The sequence below is a fragment of the Melanotaenia boesemani genome, chromosome 21 (assembly GCF_017639745.1).
Source record: "Melanotaenia boesemani isolate fMelBoe1 chromosome 21, fMelBoe1.pri, whole genome shotgun sequence".
In the NCBI taxonomy this organism is placed as follows: domain Eukaryota; kingdom Metazoa; phylum Chordata; class Actinopteri; order Atheriniformes; family Melanotaeniidae; genus Melanotaenia; species Melanotaenia boesemani.
The window spans coordinates 20,425,811-20,448,107 of NC_055702.1; the positions used below are offsets into that span (position 1 = coordinate 20,425,811).

The 22,297-nt window shown below is 39.8% G+C and overlaps 1 protein-coding gene across 3 annotated transcripts; it reads right to left on the reverse strand.

Moving 5' to 3' along the window:
* Nucleotides 1-3,779: 3,779 nt before the first annotated feature.
* zc3h7bb (zinc finger CCCH-type containing 7Bb) lies at nt 3,780-22,204 on the reverse strand. 3 transcript variants are annotated; one of them, XM_041973886.1, is made up of 21 exons: nt 21,665-22,204; nt 18,867-18,928; nt 18,718-18,754; nt 18,015-18,212; nt 12,755-12,913; nt 12,491-12,631; nt 12,371-12,413; nt 12,049-12,287; nt 11,648-11,933; nt 10,769-10,827; nt 9,218-9,317; nt 8,955-9,116; nt 8,632-8,837; nt 8,436-8,536; nt 8,140-8,321; nt 6,525-6,604; nt 6,111-6,367; nt 5,865-5,970; nt 5,580-5,688; nt 4,314-4,447; nt 3,780-4,026 (listed from the first exon to the last, which is right to left on the reverse strand). In XM_041973886.1, the coding sequence occupies exons 1-21, from the start codon at nt 22,022-22,024 to the stop codon at nt 3,991-3,993; spliced, it is 3,057 nt and encodes a 1,018-aa protein (XP_041829820.1). In that variant the 5' UTR covers nt 22,025-22,204; the 3' UTR covers nt 3,780-3,990. The 3 variants fall into 3 exon arrangements, with proteins under 3 accessions (XP_041829820.1, XP_041829822.1, XP_041829821.1); XM_041973888.1 differs by lacking the exon at nt 21,665-22,204 and adding an exon at nt 20,088-20,196; XM_041973887.1 differs by lacking the exon at nt 21,665-22,204 and adding an exon at nt 19,738-19,973.
* Between the last annotated feature and the right edge of the window lie 93 nt (nt 22,205-22,297).

Here is a 22,297-nt window from a genome sequence, read left to right on the forward strand (position 1 = left end):
GTTTCATTGCTCAGAGGTGTGTAATTTAATTTAAGTGCAGTGATTAGATAACCAAAACTGATTCACAAACATGGGGTAAGATAAAAGCTACTTTTGATAAGACGACAACCTTTGAATCATAAGACATTGGGGAGAAATTATGTCCAAGTATTTTTTTTTTTTTTTTTATTTATATACATATATAATTTTAGTGAACTTCAGGAACACTGATCTGTCAAGCCTGAAGCCATTTCAATGTATGCAGTAAGGTAAAAATGTAATGCCAATTCTTCTCCACGTCTGAAGACTTTAATGATTAAATGCACGTTTTTATTGTATCAGGAGTCATGAAGTCATTTTGTCCTCAGGTTCAAAGTTCTTTGCTTTGCAAACTCCAGATGTCCTTGAACGGTACCCTTCATTATTCTCCGAATTCTAATTGTCTCAAATAAAGCTGATTGAAAAAGTGTCACTACACCCTCAGTTTGTTTCAGTTTTTGTTATCTGAACTGCTGCAAACACACACGTTCCCAGTGAGTTTTGTCATGATTCACATGCTTTTCACATCACACCCACAACATGCAGCGCTGGCATCGGCATTTCATTTACTGCACCAGTCAGTTATATAAAGATTTCTGAACTTTACAGTTACACCATTACAGTAGAGCAGACTCACCTCGAATGCTTGGCTTTTTATTTTATTTTTACTTCAACAAATTCCCTCAACATGAAGATTAAAGGCTGGAATTCAGACAAGTTAAACATTTCTGTGCATTTGGTCACACTGGGAATACATTAAAAATATTAGCCACATCCACCATTTTTACACAGACCGAAATTCCAGCTTTACCAGCCACAGCTCCTCATTTACGATTCTGGCTGGTGCCTGATGTCAACGTTTTCAAAGTTTAAACAAATAACCAAGAGCATTTGAGATTGGGCCGTTCTGTCAACTTATTTGACTGAACCCTGAATAAACAAACATTTCTGATGACGGCTCACTTTTCCACAGCCACAAGGAGGGGAGGGGGGTGGGGGGGACAGGTCACCATCTCTTATCTAAATTACCTTATGAGGATTTCTAAATATTATAATAGGTATCAGGTATCATATACTGTATATAGTAAGCAGGATTATACAATAGGTGTATGTATCATCTTATAGGTGTAATATACCAAATAAGGCATTATACTGGAGTATATAGGCCTCCATGTATGATCTTTGCTCCCAGATCTTTTCTTGCCTGGTGAATTAATTGAAAGACAGTGTACAGTCAGAGCTGTGCACTGCTCCACACATAGAAGCATATTTACTGTCAATTATTATATTCGTACATGGATACATATATAAAGAGAGAGTTATACATTGCAATTAACATACATATATCAATAGCATATAGAAGAGAAATAGGAATAGTCAATAGATAGCGATCATTATAGTTATCATATTCATCATAATACTAGGAGTAGTAGTAATACAATCCCTCAAAGAAGCTAATACATGGGCTGTTCCAGACAAGCATTAAAATGCAAATCTGCTGCTAGTGACCAACATAACAATTGTGATGCACATTTTAGGCTCAGCTGAAACTGACATAAGACTGCTTAAGCAATCATACAGTTTTTCAAACTGGTTCACAACCATTTTTCTGTTTTCTCTGCCCACTGACCAAAATCAGAGGGACGGAGGATGATCATTACCAGACCAACACAAAATCCTGTTGGAGTTTGATGCTATTTTTCTTTTTTTCTTTAACATAAACTTCAGCTTCTTTCAGCTGGAAAATTTCCATATTCTATCAGTTTAGCTGCTGCCACTGTTTAAAGGAAGGTTAAAAATTGGAAAAAAAAATGAACTCAAACTCCACCCTCGGTAACGTCAGTGCTTTCAGCCTGAATGTCATGCTGAAATCCCATCAAACAGCCCTGTCTGAAACAACCCATATACAAGAAAAATCTTCAAAAATAAAAAGTATCTTTCAGAAAAAAACAAAAAACCACTACAGTCATCTAGTTCAGCGATACAAGTCATATAGCAATACCTCAATAACAAGAAGTTCTTCTATGTAATCAATACAGGTTTTCAGGTTATATATTAAGCTTAACTGCTAAATTATCATTTATTATTAGTAATATGTATATTATATGTATGTATAATATGTGTGTATTTGAATATAGACACTTTCATCATGTCTCTGTCCACAATAAAGGCTAGAATAAGTTGGCAACAAATATCCTGCCTGCTGTTGTGTGGAGTGTGTGCACACATATTTTTTTGCATGGGTGTTCATGTCACATGTTGATGTGTTAATAGGCACAATATGTGGAGCGAAATCCTTTCCCCATCTCACGCTGGTGGGTTCCCACCAATGAAAAGGTTTATCTTGTGGGGGAGGGTGTCACGTTTTACAATCAGGAACAAAACATTTAGATGGACGAGAAAAAAGCTTCCATCTAAAGGCTGAGATAGAATGATTGGTTTTTACTGAAATACGGACCTTCGTTTAACTGATCAACTCAAATCTTCAATTACATTTTTTCAACTTATTCCAACTTTAAACTAGAAAAATAGAACCATTATCTTTATTAATCTTCTAATCAATGCTTTGAGCATTTTTAACCAGCTTTTAAATTATTCATCTGGACATAGTGTTTCTTAAATTATTACAAAACTCATCTTTTTGCACAACTTATCTTAGCTTCAGTTTAAGCAAGGCCAGTATTTATTTATTTAAATGGGGATAAGCGGTCTGAACTTATCTAAAGTCAAGACCCTCCATAGATTTCTGCAGTCACTTATCTGCAGCTCTCCCACACCAACTTTACGTCTCTGTCAGATGCATGCAGGTACACGTTCAAGTCTCTTATCATTAATATCTTGACTGCTTTGGCAACTGCTCCAAGCAATGGGCAATGAGCAATTTTAATCACAAATCAATCATTCCTTTAGCCCCCTTTCTACAAACTGAAAGAAACTAAGCATGTGCGGATTCATCATTTGCTGCTATATTTAAATTAATGTGTGAATTTGTGTCTGTGCTCAGTATGTGGAAACGGCTGGTATGATTACATAACCAAAGAGGGAGGAACTGAAATGTTACGCAGGTTTCTGGGCATGTACAGTAATTATACTTACATACATTCCACAACACTAACATGTTAAACGACCAATTTCCTTGTTTTGAAGGCCCGAGCAGGCGTTACATTCACAATGTTCTACCAATATGGCAGACAATATAACAAGGAAGTACAACTCCCCTTGGAAAAACTAAAATATGCTCAAAATCAATCTCTGTAAAGTCATATAAACTCTCTTAATATATTCCTGTGAAGGAAGGAGAGTAGGATTTGGTTGAGAGCTTAGCGAGACATGTCCACCAAGAACCTCATTGGCCAATGAGTTAGTTTCTTCCGCTTTGATGGCTGTGAAAAGCACTGATAGCTCAGCATTTTTGGCAATCTGAATGTTTTTCTTTTTTTAAGTGTAAGAGTGCGTAGTTTTATTTGAATCTTCAGCTATTGCCAAGTAAATTTATGGGCCACGACCAGCGCACCCTCCCACTTCAGTAGAACAGGGAACTTTTTTTTTTTTATACTAAGAGACAGAAAGATCCCTGGTGGAAACACATACTCGGATATTAGGGATTGTTTCAGTCAGAGCAAAAATACCTGGAGTTATATCTGTGGAAGGTTTGTGGCAAAATCTGCTTGCTTGTAGCATGACTGAAAACAAAAAGCTAAAGCCAAAGTCTTGGATTTCACTTTCAAAACTTTGTTTTTTGACATAACTGTGGCCGTAATTTGTTGTGTGTCATGTAAATGTTTGTGTGCATACATGTGTGAAGTTGGTGGGGGAGTCAACATCTTTTGTGTCCATCTGCTGTCTCATTGACTAGATGTTAGAGGTCATCAGACTGGCAAGATGACTGACTGATCAGTTGTGGCTGGTGTTGCAGGCCCGACTGTCTGCAGCTCAGCGCCGATCAGCTGCCTTTAGGTAACACAGCAACACTTAGAGGTCATCGCCATCCGATAAATGCCGACCTCCCTGAAATGTGCATCAAAACATTTGATCGCTCAAATCAACAATCACAGCAACATGAGTAAACAGAGATGCAGTTATGTAATAATAAAATGATTATAAAATAATATGAAGAGTCCAAAACTACTTTTCCTTGATTTTTATGATCAGCTATCAGACAAACAGCTAACACAGCTGCCTTGGCAGCAATGATCTGATCTAATCTGCAACACTAGTAAAAAAAGCAAAGAAAAAAATCCAGTGTTCATCAGACAGCATGAGTTTGACCTCAAATGTTACCATGTACGACTTACCAGGCCTTCCGTGTAATCTGCTGTTATGGTAACCTGCTTATCATCTGGGGGAGGAGTCACAGCTGAGTTATCTGGCCGTCTGCTCTGATTGGTCAGCTGTAGCCAAAGTTCATACATCTGTTGCATGTCTCTCACTGGAGAGGAGTGAAGGGGAAAAAAAACACAAGAGGAAAACTTCAGAAACCCCGAAGACAGCGACAATTACACTGCTAGCAAAACATGGACCAATTTGTTAAAGTGCCAACGGGCAAATGACGGACCAACAACAGAGAATTTAACTACCATAAAAAAAGAAGAATTGGATATGCAAGAATTGGAATTATTGCTGTCAATGAAAAGGGAGCCTTACAGAAAAAGTTTGGGAACCACGGAGCCAATTTATTTTTATTTCGGTTTCTATGCAGCACCAACAGAAGTAACTTCAGGTTCATTTCCTCTAGAACAGGTTATTATTTCGACTTTTGATGAGAAGACTAAACAGTTTGATGTTATTTCTTCGATTTACATGACAGCATACTCTATGTGTCCACGGTGGAGTTCTGCTGCCACACACATACACCTGTGCGTGCACACACAGGTGCGCACACTTCCGCCAGCAGAGTGCGCGTCTGAAAACATGTCAACCAGCTCACAACAGCCAGAATATTTTTCCTGCTCCGGGGTTACACCGAGAACTTCATGTCCATCACAGGAACGCGCACAGCTGAACAAGCTGAATCCCACTGAGAATATCTACAAGTGCGGACATCAGTTCCAGACAGTGGATGCCCTTCGAGAAGCCATCTTCACCACATGGAGCAACATTCCCACCACCCATCCATTGGAGTCATAAACAAGAATAGTGGAGCTACTCAATACTGAGTCCTTTATTGACACTTTCAGTATTGTTTTGGGCATTTTTTTGTCTTAAACATTTGATCAGCTGATAGAGTTTAAATGGAGTTTTCAATAAATCATTTACTCTTTAGATTGTGTCCGTCTACCCTGTTTCTTCTTGTTGCATCTTGAACCTGTACTTGCAGCCTGGTTGTGATCCACCAGCACAAAATGAGAATACTATTCTCTTTCTTTTTTCCCCCCAAAGTCTTAAGATTTTGTTCAGGAGTGTAAATAAAATCTTTTTTTGCTTATTTTACAATGAACTAAAACCTGTTCCTTAACATGTTAACTACAACTATGATGATTCAATCTACTATAAATCTATCAAGGACCATCAAGCATCATTACTTTATATTTAAAAGCCCATACTGGAAAACTGGGGCTTACAGTTGTTGTTCTTCATGTACGTCCAGACGTCCCTCTCCTCAAGACTGTGAGCAAAGGAGCAGTTTCCAATATAGTGGCACTTCTTCTGCTTCATCACGTGGACACACATCTGGTTGAGACAGCGATATAGAAAGGGTTACAGAAGACAAATGGCTTCTGCACAATATTTTTCTGTTCTTCTAATTACAGACCTAATCCCTTTTCATAATGACCATGTAAAATGTTAATATTTCTGAGTTCAACACTTGTATGATCACATGGATGAAAGGGGGTGAAAGGACTTACATCATATTGCTGTGGATAGGAGCGGGAGAAAGGAAGAGGCCGAACAACAACCCACTTCTTCTTCTCAAACGATTTCACCAGCAAGACCCTGCGCTCCTTTGTCCAGCTGAAGTACACAAGAATTAAAACAGGTAATATGGACAACGAGCCAAAAAAAAAAAAAAAAAAAAAAAAAAAAAAAAAAAAAAAAAAAAAAAAAAGGTGAAATGTGTGGGACAAGTGGGATTAGCATCAGATGGGCCTTACCTATGCCGAGCTTTGGCTGTGCAGTACTTAAGGTTCTTATCAGGCTCGTTAACCTGACCTTCTCTCCAGCACTGACCACAGACGAACTTCATTTTTAAGTTTAGGGGGCGGCCCCTTCCTCCTCCAACTCCAAAACCCCCCACAGGAGTCACACCACCTGCTCCTATGCCATCTCCACCTGCTCCGCTGACCATACCTCCAATTCCTCCAAGCCCTCCAGCAGGTACGCTGCTGCTCGGATGGGGAATATGGATAGGCTTAAAGAGATGGAGACATGAGACATTATTATTATTGGAAGCACAACTGAACCATGACTGATGAAGACAAAGTGTCAGAACGTTAGTCCCATAAGTTTGCACAATAAAGCCATCCACAAAATACAGCCAGGCCCTGAAACCCAGATCAAAGTCTCACCTTCTGCTGCTTCTGTGAATTCTGCTCCAGCCTTTGCCAGTGTCTCTTGGATTCCTGCACCATCTCCTCATGGGTGATGCCTGTAGGACATATCAAACAGCATATTGGAAATACACCTTTTTTTTTTATTCTTTTTACTTGGTTTATAGCAGGGAGGCTATGTTGAATCTCAACATGTTTAAAGAGGCTGGATTTACATTTTTTCCTCAAAATGCTCTACTACAACCTAAAACATTAAAGTACAGCCTTCTATTTCAGAGCAATTTATCTGCTATAATGGCGCTTGACAGATTAAAGTTTTAGCAACACTACGCTATTTAAAATATTTCTACAATGTCAGTAGGTCACTATTGTACTCAATCTGTATACAATCATATTGAACAGGACCAGGTCTTATGCGGCCTAGATGACCAAAACAAAAACCATACATTTAAAATAACAACAAACTAAACATATAAAATGAGCCTATATTTTTCATCAACATGACATATTTTTCACAAGTCAGAAACAGTGTTAATAAATCTACATGCTCCGCAGAATAATTCAGTCCAGATTTGAACATCCAAAGTCTTGTAGTATTTCAGAAGGACCTGGTCTAATGTGGTTAAAGCTCCCAAAATAGAAGTGTAATCTACCTTTGTATATATGTAAAATGAGAAGCCAGTTACAGCAACGTAAGGCTAGGTACACATAAACATTATCAGGCTGTTTTTGTCCAGATTTTGCTCCTTTCCGACCACGGACGGCAAACGCCCGATTACCTTACGTCTTACGAGATTTTCCTATAAAATTATCACCTCGTCTGAGGTGTGTTAAGACTGAATTTATCCCGACAGTCGGCTCCGAAAAGGGTTGTGCCCAAACATTGGAAGTATTGAACATGTTCAATATTTACAACCAAAAGTCTTCGCGTGTGGGGAAAGCCGAGGACTCCTGAGTTGTGACTGTGTGAAGTGTGGCGTGGAATGGGACACAGCCAATCAGAGAGCGAGCTGACTGGGGAGCAAGGATGGATATAAAGTCTGTCTCCAGTCTGTTATTTTTTTCAGTTCTGGATTTTTCTTTTAAAAATAGTCGCAGGACCACCATCATTCCCTGGTCTTGTATATACCATACTGGGTTGTTGCCATGGTTCTTCGTTTTTCCAGTTGTTGCGATGTTTCTTCATCTTCGTTTTTGTTAGATCACGTTTGATCACGCGAGATTTCTGGCTCAGAGGACTAGATTGTAGATCGGTTGCGGGACAGCATCGTGATGTGTGTGTTGCTCTATATTGAGATTATTGGACCACACACACAGTATAATCTACACTGTTAAATGCCTGATTTTTATCTTCACGTGTGAGGTCTCAAACAGATAAAATAAAATCTCATCAAATTAAAAAAATCCTTGTGTGTGTACCTAGCCTAAGGCTGCCATCTTTGTCCATTTCTTTCACCATGCTCAGCGGCTGTGTTTCCCTACCATTATGGTCAGTACATTATAAATTTTTTTTATTATTATTTTTGTTTCTTGCTGGAAAAAGAAAACAACTGCATGCTGGAAATTCAGTACGATGCCGGAATATTTTAGGCCATGTCTTTGTAATATCTATCCATGTTTGTGTCCTACCTACCAGTGTCCTGCTGCAGAACCCAGCATTTGAGCTCTATGACAGAGTGTGCGAATGAGCAGCTGTCCTCACGCTGGCAGCCGTAGCGAACCTCGTGGCGACAAACATCAAACTGGCAGAGAGGGTGCAGGGGTCGTATCTTACTGTAACGCACATTGGCAGACCTCACCACGTGGACCAGGCACCTGGAGGTGAGAGTTGGGAGTACATGATAACTTAATTTTTTTACTGGGCAGCTTTTTATGGTAAAATAATATATAATTCTTCTTTTCGAAGACTAAAAACCTTGTGTCACTTACTTGTTATCATCAAACGGGTGTCGGGCTGTAAGGTTTGAGCAAACAGCTAAATTTTCTTTGCTTCGCTTGCTGATGATGCGAGGTTTACTGTCAAAGCATTCCTACGGATAAAGAAAATGCAGATGTGTCCAAGCATTGTTGCAATTTCAAAATGAAAAGTCTAAACAAATAAAATAGGAGAAGACTGTGGTCTCACCTCACAGAGGAACATAAACATGCCCATGTGGAGCTGCAGCAGTCTGGTGACGCTGAGCGCCCGTCTCTCTGTGCTGCCCAGTGGATCAAACAGCAACTCTCGGCTCAGCGCACCCTTTCTCTCCTGCGTCCACACATCAATCTCCTCCTGGCAGTAAGCAAACGTACAGTTCTCCCCATACTGGCACTCCTGACGCTCCTGTACCTCTGTAGGATCCCAAATAGAACATCAAGAAAATACTTGACAGCATCTGACCATTTCAGTTTCTACTTTGGGTTTTCAACCTAAAACATATATCATTATTGTTAAAATTGTCAACACACCTTTGCAGAGTACAAAGGCCCCCAGGAAGTTATTCCTTGCAGGCCTGGGACGAATCCTCTTCCAGGTGGGGTCATCTGTGTTTTTAAGACGACACAGCAGCACATCTCTCTTGCAGCGGTGGGCTGCTTCTGGCTGATACTTGTAGTCCATGACTCGTGGACCTATGAGAAAAAGGAGAAAGAAAAAGATCAATGATCAATTGAAAAGAGAAATAACCACCCCCCTTGCTTTTTCCAAAAAACTAAGGAGCAGCTTTACCAACCTATTCGGCTATAACAGGCATGACAAGCCTGCCGAAACTCATGTGTAGCTGCCAGAGGATTTCTGGACAGCAGAGAGAGGTTTGTTCCTGCTGGTCCATTCTGAAGAAGAAGAGAGGACAAATAAAGAAGAATGACTACTTGACCCTTGACAGGAGCACTGGCCCTTGCAGGCATTAAAATCAATGTTTTAATGTCTGTAGAATAGCAACCATATAAGATTTGTTTCATACAAAACTAGAGGAATTACACTTGCATATCACACATTCAATGTGTCCCATTCAATGCTGTTTCCTTACCTTCCTGGGTCTTCACAGTCTGTAAAAAAAAGCATTATAATCCAAACCGCATGTAGTGTTCACAGCCCTTTCATGTTGTGAGCATGGCGTATTACATTGTTTTTTGCATGTGAAAGTTTTATCCAGTAGCTGTTGTTTTTTGCTGTCAAAACTCAGTCTTGTTTTAGTTTTTGTTCTTTAACAAAACATTTAGAAACACACAGTACAAACATTCCAGACACTTACCACTCATTCTTTACACCAGAGGTCCCCAACCCTGGTCCTCAAGGCCCACTATCCTGCAGGTCTTAGATGTCTCCCTGCTGCAACACACCTGATTCAAATGAATGGCTCAGTTGCAGACTTGTGCAGAGCCTGTCAGAGAGCCGTTTAATTTGAATCAGGTGTGTTGCAGCAGGGAGACATCTAAGACCTGCAGGATAGTGGGCCTTGAGGACCAGGGTTGGGGACCTCTGCTTTACACGACAACCGCAATTGCCAAACAGCCTTACACATGGCACAGACCTGTCAGCTGATTACAGCATCGTATGAAGACAGGGATTCTGTCCGCTCTTATGATCCGATATGGATTCTGGAGCGTCTATCCCATGACAGGTTTTTATATATTCATGAAATAATGGTTTGTTTTTTTCTTTTGAATTAGGAAAATGCGCCAAATACACATCATTATTATCTTACGGCCTGGCTGAACACATCTAACAAGATGTTGTGGAGAAAACTGAGGTCTCCTGCTCCTCTAAAGCCCCCTGTACCCGGGATGGATGCAGAAAGAAAGGAGGGATGCAGAGGGAGAGGAAGAAATCTGCCTCCATCAAAGAGAGGCTGCAGCAGTGAGTCACAGTCCCAGGTCAGAGACACCTGGTGATGTAACCGACTGAAAAAGTAAAAATTAAACAGAAAACTAACATCCCTCCATCCCATTTCAAAGTGTGTCTTTCTTTAGATATTTATGCCCGATTACATATGTATATTTATGAAATAAATAATCAAACACAGAAGGAGAGAGAGAGAGATTTGACTGGAATTCTGTAAATTATTGTGATGTACAGTTGTCCTTTTACAAACAGTGAACAATGTGCATTTTTATTTTAATTTTGCTGTTTGTGAAAATGAGTAATTTAAAGTTGTGAACAACTTTGTTCGGCACCACATTATAGAGATAAAATTAACTTGACCTTCTTGGGGGGGCTGATATAATGGTCGGAGGAAATACTGGGAAGTATCTTATACTTTAAAAGTATGTGTTATACTCACTGCATGTGCATTACTGTGGTTACGCATTCCAGGGATGAAGCTGTGACACGCGCGTCCCCCTGAAGACAACAAACACAAGGACACTGATGTCAGACACCATGTTGTAATGTTGCTGACTCACTGTCTGCTGCTGATGCACATCTGAGATTACACCAACTCCCTAAGAGCTGTGCTCTGGCTGCTCTGCTTGGACACTGCAGTGGGTCAAAATGACATGCCATAGAATAAGGAATAAGATTATACTTTATATACTCTGATTATTCTCTTTGCTCTGTTTCTTTCTAACAGTTTTGGAAACACATCCACCTGTTGCAGCACTCACTGTTAAAACAAATTGGTCCCAAACTTGCATCACTTGGAGAAATAAAACATATAAAATATGACATCTTGAATCTCAATGATATTTTGTGTGTGTGTGTAGTTGGATTTCATTGCATTTGTGACAAACTGTACTGACGTCAGCCACACTCTGGTTCAAACTTGCTTTCAACTGATTAACATTCAACAATCGGACTGCACACAAACTTGTCTTCATGGACTTATTACCCAAAATGCTTCACTCTGGGGTTGTGTGTGTGTGTGTGTGTGTGTGTGTGTGTGTGTGTGTGTGTGACCCTCAATTTGCCTTCTATGTGTGACTAGTGTCTGCACATACTGAACACAAACATACTGCACCAAGTCATTTGAAAGTATACAAATCTGCATTTAAAAAGGGAATTAAACCGTGAATTGACATCTTCTAATTGAATATTTGGAAATCTTTGGTTTTTGATGTAAAATATCAAATAGTTTTAAATTAGAACAAACTTCAGTTATTTAGATAACCTACTGCATCCATCTATTCTATTGGATTAAAAAAATGCATAAATCTGAGCTTACCAGGCAGAGTGTACTCCAACAATGAGTCAAGCCCGCCAGCGGTGACTCCCTTCCCTTCTCCATCCGAGCCTCCTGTAGAAAAACTTCCCAGTGCGTCCTGCGCCTGGGTGGAGCCCTGGTCATGCATTGATGAGTACGGCTCCAGAGGAGGCATTTCACTGATGGAAGAGCTGAAGAATGCTTGGGAAAGTTGGGTTGATGGGGCTGGAAGGCTGGGTGAGTATGGAGGCCGGAGACCGACAGCCGTGTTTGGAAGGTTTGTGGGGATAGCACCCTGAACTGGGCTCTGTAAGGAAGAGCACGGAAATTTAAAGAAATAAAAACAACCTTTCCTGATGAAAATGTCAGCCCGTTAGATGGGCTGAGCAGATGATTTATTCTCATCAGTGTCCTTCAATCACCTCACTGACTTTCTTGGGGATACACTCCAAAATGCTGTCCAGCTCATTCTTCATAATGCTGCTGTTGCATTCCTCCATGTGCTCCGACACAGGAACGGAGAACTGCATGGGAGATAGAGCCTGGCTAGGGCTCTCCGACAGCTCAGAGCATGAGGTTACCACAGTGGTTGCTGGGTCATCGCTGACTGGGATGGGTGTGGCCAGGGGAGCAGGGATGCATTGCGCACTGGACAGGTCACCTGACGTGGGAGAACAAGATTATTAGGGAAAATGAAGGAGTGTGAGTGGGAGCAGATGAATTCAAGAACTAAGTTTATGATACCTGGTCCGATGTCACCCAGAGACTCCAGTCCGTTGGAAGACATCTAAAAGATAAAACAACATTAGCTCTGGTTCACACCATGTTGTATTGCAAGCTTTTTCATGAGACAGCAGCACCTACTTCTCCAGTGGGTGGGGAAGTTTCCCCATGACTCTCCCCTTCGGTGGAAGTGGACTCTGTCTGTGGGCTGACATAGGCTTTGCGCACCTTCAAGCCCAGTTTGTTAGCTAGATCCTGGGCCAGGTCACTCACTTGCCTGTCCTGCAAAAGCAGTTATAAAAGCACAAGCTTCATCTTAAGAGAAGAATAATTCATTTTCAAATTAATGACAACGATACACTCAATGCAGTCCATCAAGTCAAAATGATGATCAATTACTCATACATGTGGTGCTGTGAGTAGACATTTAGTCCCACATTCGTAAGCTTCTCTGAGTCGTCCCAACTCCCTCAGACAGACAGCTTTGCGGAACAAAGCCCTGCGGCTGCCCTCTGACACACAAAGTGCGCTGTCGCAGTCCTGAACGCCACGCTCATACTCCCTCTGAGAGACGAGGAGGAAAACAAAAAACAAACAAGGAACTTCAGTTACAATAAAAGAAAGTCTGGACTTTAAGTGTTTTTTCTCATGGAATAGTTTTATGACAAATGGACAATGGTAGGGCTGTACAATATTAGAAAAACATCTGATGTTATATTGCTTAATATTACTTGTAATATATAACAAATACTTCAGAGTAGTTCTGGTGAATTTACATGAGCTTAATTTAAGTTGTGCATCTGCACATGCTTATTACACGTAAAACATCTAAGTAGAATGCAGCCCTCATGAACACAAGTATCTGTCCCATGATTTCAAGTCAAAAGATCGACTGTAAAAAAAAAAAAGGTTTAAAGCCTTTAAGCTATTGGAGTCCAGTCTTATTTTATAATTGTGAAATGCATAATTTTATATTTTATATGTAGTGGGGAAAAAAGTATTTGGCAGCCACTGATTGTGCAAGTTATCCCACTTTAAAAGATGAGGTGTGTAATTTTCATCATAGGTACACTTCAACTGTGAGAGATAATATGAAAAAAAAAAAAAAAATCCAGGAAATCACCTTGTATGATTTTTAAATAATTGGTAAAATGATGCAGAAAATAAATATATGGCCAATCGCCAAAGTTAAACTCAATACTTTGTAATGTAACCCTGGTTGGCAATGACAGAGGTCAAACATTTCCTGTAGTTCTTGACCAAAGGTCTGTACTACAAAGCTGGATTTTCTCTTATTGGGGTAACTTCAGGGTTAACTCTGGGTTTTCTGGACTACGACTATGGTTCACTTCTTATCAAGCTGTATCACCGCAGCAACAGACGCTGAACGGCTAACCTGCTCCAGAGAAGGTTATGCTCTGGATAAGAGATCAGTGAGTATAAAAGTGCCACCTCCTGACCAATCAGATCTCATTAAAAATGGCCTGCCCATTTTTTAGAAGATCCCGTAGACGTTGGTGCACGGATAGTGAGAGGAGCGCTTAGGAGAGAAAGAGTCTTTAGGGACAGACCCAACCCGTTGGACTCTCCTGATGACATACTGTACCAAGGGTACAGATTTTCAACAAATGGACTGAGATACATGTCAGCTGAATATCAGATGAATTGTGCTCCTTTCATCCATACAACAGATCCAGTGATAAAGCCTTGTCACTGACCACTCTGAATTATGTTTTTATGTTTGTTCTTTACTTGCTCCCAAGTCTTTTTAGCTCCACTGGGGTTGCTTCTGAAATGGAGGTTAATAATAGTGATAATTCTTTTTCACTCATGACATAAGTACAGAACCAATGACTTATGGAAAGCACGACTATCTGTGCATTCATGGAGGAATTGATATTCCAACATATAACGCGCTCACATGGGAGCGAATCCTTTAAAGAACTGGGAAATATGATGTAAATACAGCATTCCCAGAAATGTTTGTGCTGTAATACAGTGATCTGAGTGCTGTCAGTTTATATTGCCCCATTAATTAATATTGGATAATCTGACAAACTTACGCATTAACTGAGTCAGCAATTTTCTGCCAGCATTCCTTCCTGGCTTTTGCTGCAGCAACAGTGTTGCTTTTAGCCTGAATTGCATTTTTAAATTCTTCGTACTTTTGAAGAATAATAGTCTGCTCCTCCATGGTAAAACACACTGCTCTGCAGGGTTTGTCCATGTTTGCAGGTTGGTCAGAACCTCCAAACACCACCCCTTTTATGTGAACGCGCACTAATCTTAATAGGAAAACCCTGGGTTGAGTTACTGAGTTGATAACCAGCTTCGTAGTACAACTTATCCAGATCCTGAATGTCTGGGTAAGTCAACCCAGGTACCAGAGAGAAATCCGGGATATGTTTTTCACGCTTCGTAGTATAGGCCTCAGGTTTGCACACACTGTAGCTGGTATTTTAGCCACTCTTCCATGCAGATCTTCTCTACACCTGTGATGTTTTGGGGCTGTTGCTGGGCAACACGGACTTTCAACTCCCTCCACAGATTTTCTATTGGGTTGAGGTCTGGAGACCAGCTAGCCCACTTGCCCCATTCATCCTGTCCCCAATACAGACCAGTGGTCCTGTGCCCGTTGCAGAAAAGCAGCCCCAAAGCATGTTTCCACCCCCATGCTTCACAGTGGGCATGGTGTTCTTGGGATGCAACTCAGCACTCTTCCCTCTCCAAACACGGCAAGTGGAGTTTATACCAAAGAGTTCTATTTTGGTCTCATTTGACCACATGATATTGTCCCAATCCTCCTCTGGATCATCCAGATGGTCACTGCAAAACTATATCTATCTATTATATATATATATATATATATATATTTTCTTTCCACAACCAATGGCATTGAGTTTGTAAACATGCACTTCGACTAGCTTTTCAGCATAACATGAGTGCAGGAGAAGGGAAGCAGCAGTGAAGACAGAAGCTAAACGGCTAACGTTACATGTTCAATATAATCTCATCTTATGTGTAATCATAATTTCTCAAAAACAAGCAGCACTTTTCTTAACAACAAGGCCATGAAAGAAACTGACTACCAACTGATTGTCACAAGTCAACATATCAATTGTACTGTGCAAATTATGTTTTCTTCCAAAGGCATAGATTGCACATCCTAACCAGAATTTAGAGGTAATCTTTCCAGTTTGACCACTGCTTCAGTCAATCAAATCATTGATAAGCACCAATATCTTCACAATCAGACCCAAACAGAGCAAGAAGACTGTAACCAACATCCAGACAAAACAGAATAAGGATGCAGTAACACTTAACACAATATAAGTGCTTCTATTTGTTACTTAAAGGCTCAAACTGCTGTCAGACATTAAGTGCATAAAAGCAGGGCGAAAACTCCAACAAAGCGACTAACTTCATAAACAACATGGTTACACTCAGTGGTTCACAGCACCAATAGAAACCTCTCCCTTTTACTGACCCGTTTCTACCAAACATGCTGTGGACTAGGGATGCTCCGATCAGGTTTTTTGTTGCCGATTCCGATACCGATTACCCACGAGTGCCGATCACTGCCGATCACCGATAATCACATGGATTGGCTGTAATTTTCTTATAAGCACTGCTGACTATTTGATGTGGAAAAGGAACCATAAAATCCCCCTAATTTAGACAATAACATGTACATAGTACAATGCGCTATCTTTCAGTAATCAGTAGTACTATATTTTAACAGACTGAAAACACATAAGGCTCTCATCAGGCTAAATAAGAAAGTAAAACAAATTCTTAATATTGCCAAAAAAAAAGCCAAGTAAAAGAGGCGTCCTCCACCACTGAGAACGGTTGGTCGTCAAGGCCGATTAACTTAATTATTTTTGTAGTTATTTGCTTGACTGTCACGCTCATACGGACGAGTGTTGGTAATCGTTAGCTGCGCTCTGGCTGCACCAGCGTCTTCCTTTCATTCTGTGCAGTGAGCCTCGAAAATTCAGCGTACTCCGTCAAGTGTTTGTTCTTTAAATGCCGTATTAGATTCGTTGTATTGAAGGATTTTGACGTACTTCCCCGCGATGTACTTTTGCGTTGCACGTGTTGCAGGATGCAAACTTTACATCACTCTCACACACAGTGTAAAACTTCCACACGGCAGACATGTTTGCTTTGGATTTGCAACCGCGCGCATGCACATTGTGGAGGAACGCGGGAGCTATGACACTGCACGCAGCGCTTCTGCAGGTTGCAGAGTAGGAAATATAGGTGGTCAGATTTTGTGATCGGCAACAAAAGGCATTGATCGGCGAACACCGATCACATACTTTTTTACGGATATCGGCCGATAATGATCGGTGTCCGATCGATCGGAACACCACTACTGTGGACAATTGCAGAGGCATCCCAGAAGCTTTACTAAAACTATGTTTCTACTCTTGGTTTTAACAGGCATCAGATCAACCACCTTAAAGCAGATGAGTTCCTTTTTTGTTTCTCCTTTCTCCTTTTTTTTTTTCTAAAAAACAAATCATCTCCTAATCATGTATCATGGAACTATAGCAATATATTCTGTGGCAAAGGACATCAGGGAGGACAAGAACTGAAAATGAACTGCAGGATTTGCTAGAGTTAAAGAAGAGCTAATAAGCCATTAAAACCAAAATGTGTTTTCGTTTTTTTTAAAAAAAAAAAATCAACTGAATGTGACTCGTGTAGTTCCACTTCTGGTGTGAAATGAAGTCGTGGTATGTTGCATAATCCTGTCGCAGATGGGGGACAGTATGAGCTGCTTACTGCCACAAGGACTGCTAAGATAGATGCTTTTCATCTGTTAATATGCTCAGGGTGGTATTCCATTGACTGTCAGAGGCTTCATGTGAGATCTCAAATGACTGAGCCCAACATAGTCAGCTAAAATTAACATATCCACTTAGTGTTATGTTTATGTTGCTGCTGACTGGAAGCAGAACCATTAAACACATTCAGGACTAAATGTTGCTTAGACATTTCTTAACTGAAGTCAAGACAGAAGCTATGCAGGGGATTTGTTTTCCAGGCGTTTACAAACAGCACTCCTAACCATTTGTATCAGAACTGACCCTTCATTTTAGCTACAGCCTCAGACATACAAGAACTTCAAGCATTCATTCACTTTTACCTACCAGGGTGAAATATTTATCAAGTTTTAAACTATCTAGAGATTATACTGTCAAAAAGCACCAAAAACCTGATGACAGTGAGAGAGCCACAAGAAACCAAGGCAGGTGAACCTCAGATAATATTACCGTCAGTAAAAGATTATTTGGTGTCAGCATTCTTTTTATGTTCAACTGAAAGTGGTCAATACAGTCAAAACAGCCACATCAAACATAACTGTTTGCAAGGAAAACAATGTTTGCATCCATTAAAAACACGCATCCCAGTTCCCCAAAGGTGGTGTATGAAATCTCTGAAGTGAAAATTGGTGTTTTTAGGCCTTTCACACTGGCCAGGCATTGGTACGGTGCCTGCCTTATGGACAGTGAAGTGGCAAATGCCATTTTAAAATGAGTTGACTTGTAATTGATCTACAAGATGGCAAACATCCATTCATCAAGTTACCTGCAGAAACATCTCTATTAACTATATCTTTAGGTACTGCAACCCCCTGCCCCTTTTTCCTCACCATCTGGTAGTAGGCAGCAGCCCTGTTAACGTAGAGGCTCTCCAGCAGTTCTTGGGGTATGACGAGGGCCTCTGCCTGCGCATAGCGGGCAACGCTGATCCCTTCTCCATACTGCTGTGTTGCTTGGCGCCAGTCTCCATCTCGGAAACAGGAATTACCCTCGTCCAGCAAGTTGCACACCAACTGGGTCAAAAACGCCTGAAAGGGACATGAAAGGGGGAAAAAGGATGAAATATTAAATAGGAAAGAGGGACACAAGATGGAATAAACAAATACTAGGCTTTAAGTGTAAAGTGGTCTGGAATACACTGATAGAATAACAATGGAACATAGAGGCAATATTAAATTATGTCATACGTCAAACTATAGCCTTACTTACTTATTCCCTCTTGCTCTGTTGATTTGTATATGTTGTACATATATTTGTATATTTTGTTATCTGATATATAGATTTGTATGTTTGTTCTGCTGCTTTATTTATTATTTTGATATCAGTCTTTTACACCAATGTGTCCTGCTGCAACCCCTAATTTCACAGCTTTGGGATCAATGAAGTATGTATGTATGTATGTATCGACTTAAACTTGTTACAGAGCAACAGAGGAACTCACTTTCAGTATGGTCTTAGTGAAATATGAATGCAAATTTTGCACAAGCATGCTGCAAGATTTTAAAAAGTGCCATAAAAATAATCAATCCAAACCTCATAACTCTCTGGTTCTGGGAAAGGCAATGATGACCTGGTGGACAGATATATAAGCATATAAGTTTTTTTTTTTGTTTTTTTTTTTTAAATACACACAACTCGTGTATACATTGGATAAGGTATTCTTGTAGAGTTTGCTCTCTTACTGGATAAAACCCATTGCCTTCTGGATCTCCTCTCTTCGTTTTTGTCGTTCAGGATCCATAGCCTAAAGATGGAGACAGGGTTGACTGGCAAAAGCCAAAAACTCAGTTGGTTGCATAATAAAGTCATTAACATGTATACAGTTAAATACTCTTACACTTAATATCCTGGTTGAAAAGGTTATATTTTGCAACTGTTATCCCGTTTGTAAACACTGTGAACTACTGACAGTCAGTGTTGAGGCCTGCCACAAAAAACGAGATGAGCAATCTTACACTTGTCTAAACAAACGGCAGAACAAAATAATGGAGCTATAATTCATGTCCTGTCAGCTATGTTGTTGCAATAATCAAGAGATAATATCGTAAGTCATTAAATAGTGTTATCTGACGCAAATATAACGAAAATGTTTAAATATGGGTATTTAACTTCGCCTACATACCAACAACGATAGCTAACTACATCATTAGCATTAGCTAATGTTAGCGTGCGCTATAGATAGGCTCATACTGTCAACTCAAAGTGAACCTTTCGCCAACAGAATCATATACAAAACAGACTTCTTGCATAAAGTAAGCTGCTAATCGCGTTACTGTAAGAAAAGCTACCTGAGTTTACCTGCCGATGGTAAGCTAGCTAACGCTACTTGCTAAATTAGGCTAAATGCTAACAACTCAACTTATTTTTCCTGTGGAATATAAAAGCAGATGTAGATTTTGTGGTTTATTCATTCTTTTCAGCGTCACTAAAACTCGCTATCCTCAATTAACTAACTGAGCTGAAATATTCGGCTATTTTGCAAATGAATACAGATTTTACTAGCTAACATGTAAGTTAGTTGACAAAATTTACAAGTGAAGCACGGCAACTCACCGAGTTAAGTTACTGCGCTTTTCGGATCAGGAATAGCTTCACGAAGCGTTGACGATAAAGACTAAAACTAGCCAGCCAAATATCAGTTAATAACCAGGCGCATATTTGTGAGTTAAGTGTCCGTTTCATTGGTGAGTGGACGGAGCACGAGTTTCTCTGCTACTGCTACAGATACTACTGACTGGCTAAAGTAGCGATCTGCTAGCTGTTTCAGCCAGAGCTGATTGCAACAAGTTTCCCAGACAAGTACGACCACAAGATGGCAGCAAAAACCCCGCCAGTGCTTTAGAAATTCACTAGCACTAACACCTCAGCATTTTGTTTCAGTTGTGTGGAGGAAAATAACTTGCCTTTCTTTTGTGGACTAATACCGTCCTATACTATCTACAGTAATAATATCCATATTAATTTTGGACAAATAACTAATTAAATAGGAACATATATTAAGTTATAACAACTTTTGAGTTGTATACATTAAATTTACCAAAAGGCGCATTATATTTTTATCCAATATTTGGTTTAACTGAATAGAGTAAACTCAGTTAAACATTGCTATGAGTAGCCAAAGTATATAAACCTCTATGACTTGATTACAGATTAATTTAATTACCAAATTGGAGTCAGGTGTTTTCCATCAATGGAATGGTATTCAGGAATAAGTAAACATCCAGTGTTATTAAAGGAACAAGGGACTGCACAGCATAGGTTTGTGGAAGTGTATCAAAGCACAAAGACAACCTCCAAAAATTTCAGACTTGATAAAAGACTTGGAAAAAGACTTGTTCAGGCCCATGAAACAGAAGAGTACAAAACTCTTGTTTGTGGCATGACATCCAATTAAATTCACTCTAAGAGCAAAGCAATTACCATGCTAACCTAGTGTTCCTTTTGGCTCCTGCATAGCAAGTAATTAATGAGGAAGCCTACCAAACAAATATTTGAATGCTGCAGACCATCTGCAGCACTGTCTCTGCCACCATCTATGGCATTGTAAGCTTAGTCCCAAGAGAGAAGAGGTCAGGCATCAAAACAATGACCATAAGGCACAAGCACACAAGCAGTTCACTGATTCATTTTGTATGCCGATTTTTTCTTATTCAGGATCACATATGTCACAGGACCAACACAAAGAGACAAACAACTATGTACGCTCACACTCACCTCTTAGGCCAATTTACAATCCTCAATCCACCTAATGTGCAAATTCTCAGACTCTGGGAGAACACCAAAGAACTAGAGCAGAAAAGGTTGACATGCAAACTGAACACAAAAATACCCCAACCAAGATTCGAATCAGAAACCTGAAATAACAGTGCTAACCACCTCCCCACCGTATGGCCTTTTATTAAATCAAATAACTAAAAGTTAAAAAAGACTAGAGTTGATGTTTTGGAACTGCCAATTCAAAGTATGTACCTTAATATAATAGACATGTTATGAATGTTGCTAAAAGATTGTGTTTTTATGAGGAAACCCACCAACATGCCAAAGCATAACCTCTTTGTAAGAGCTTCCTCATACTGATGAACATTACTGGAAATGTTAAATTGCAATTATTGCTGCATAATATTTTCACACCACTGAATGCAAATATTCACATACTTATGTAGCATTATGTATTTGCTTGCTTTTCCAAAACACCAAGTAAAATGTTAAAACATTTGTTTGATTTCTTATTATCTAATCTGAAGACTTATGTTGCATTAAATACAGCAACATTTTAGCTTATTCATTGTCTGTAACAACAGTATAAAAATCATGCATTGCTGTCCAAGAGCAGTTTTATACATTCAATTAAAAATGAGCACTTATGTAACTTCTGGTATATAACACTAACACTGAGATAAGAATAAGAAAAGCCATAAATTAGGGCGCCTAACATAAAGGGTTTGTATATGTACTGTAATATATCAATATTAAGCCATGCCTCAAGTGCAGGTCTCTTTTCTTCTCTCAGGTGGGCATCATTGGTATCAGCAGGTGGGCCCGTGAGATCCTCCTCCATCTTCCAATGTAGGACTATGAACTCTTTCTCCATCTTCAAAGATGGGTCTTTGAGAACTTCTTTGGACAGGGCTGATGCATTGGAATCCGAGCCATTTATTCCTTGAGAGGAACTAAATTTATGGCGACTACTTTCAAGTGTGTTGTTTTCCCTTGAAGAACTTTCTGGATTTTTATATTCTAGCCACATCTTTCTAGTAAAGAAACTAAAGAGGCTGGCAAATCTGAGTTTAATAAGTGACCAATACCTTTTTAAAGGATTAAAGATAAATGGAGTTGCCATGCTAAACGAGGACACCAAACTATCCTAAAAACATAAAACAACCAACTATTGGTGGTGTCTAAAATTACGTTACTGTTTAGCGGGAATGTTCTTTGTCCACTGACCACTGTTCTCCTGGCTATTTTAAAATTTCAGTCGAGCAAATCTCCGTTTAACTCAATAAAACAAAAAGAAAAACGAGTAACCGTTTTGCAGAGGAAACAGGCTTCTGGGAAACCCCGGCAGATGGCAGTAAAGCTCCTGTTCACGGACTGTGACGGAAGTAGAGACGAT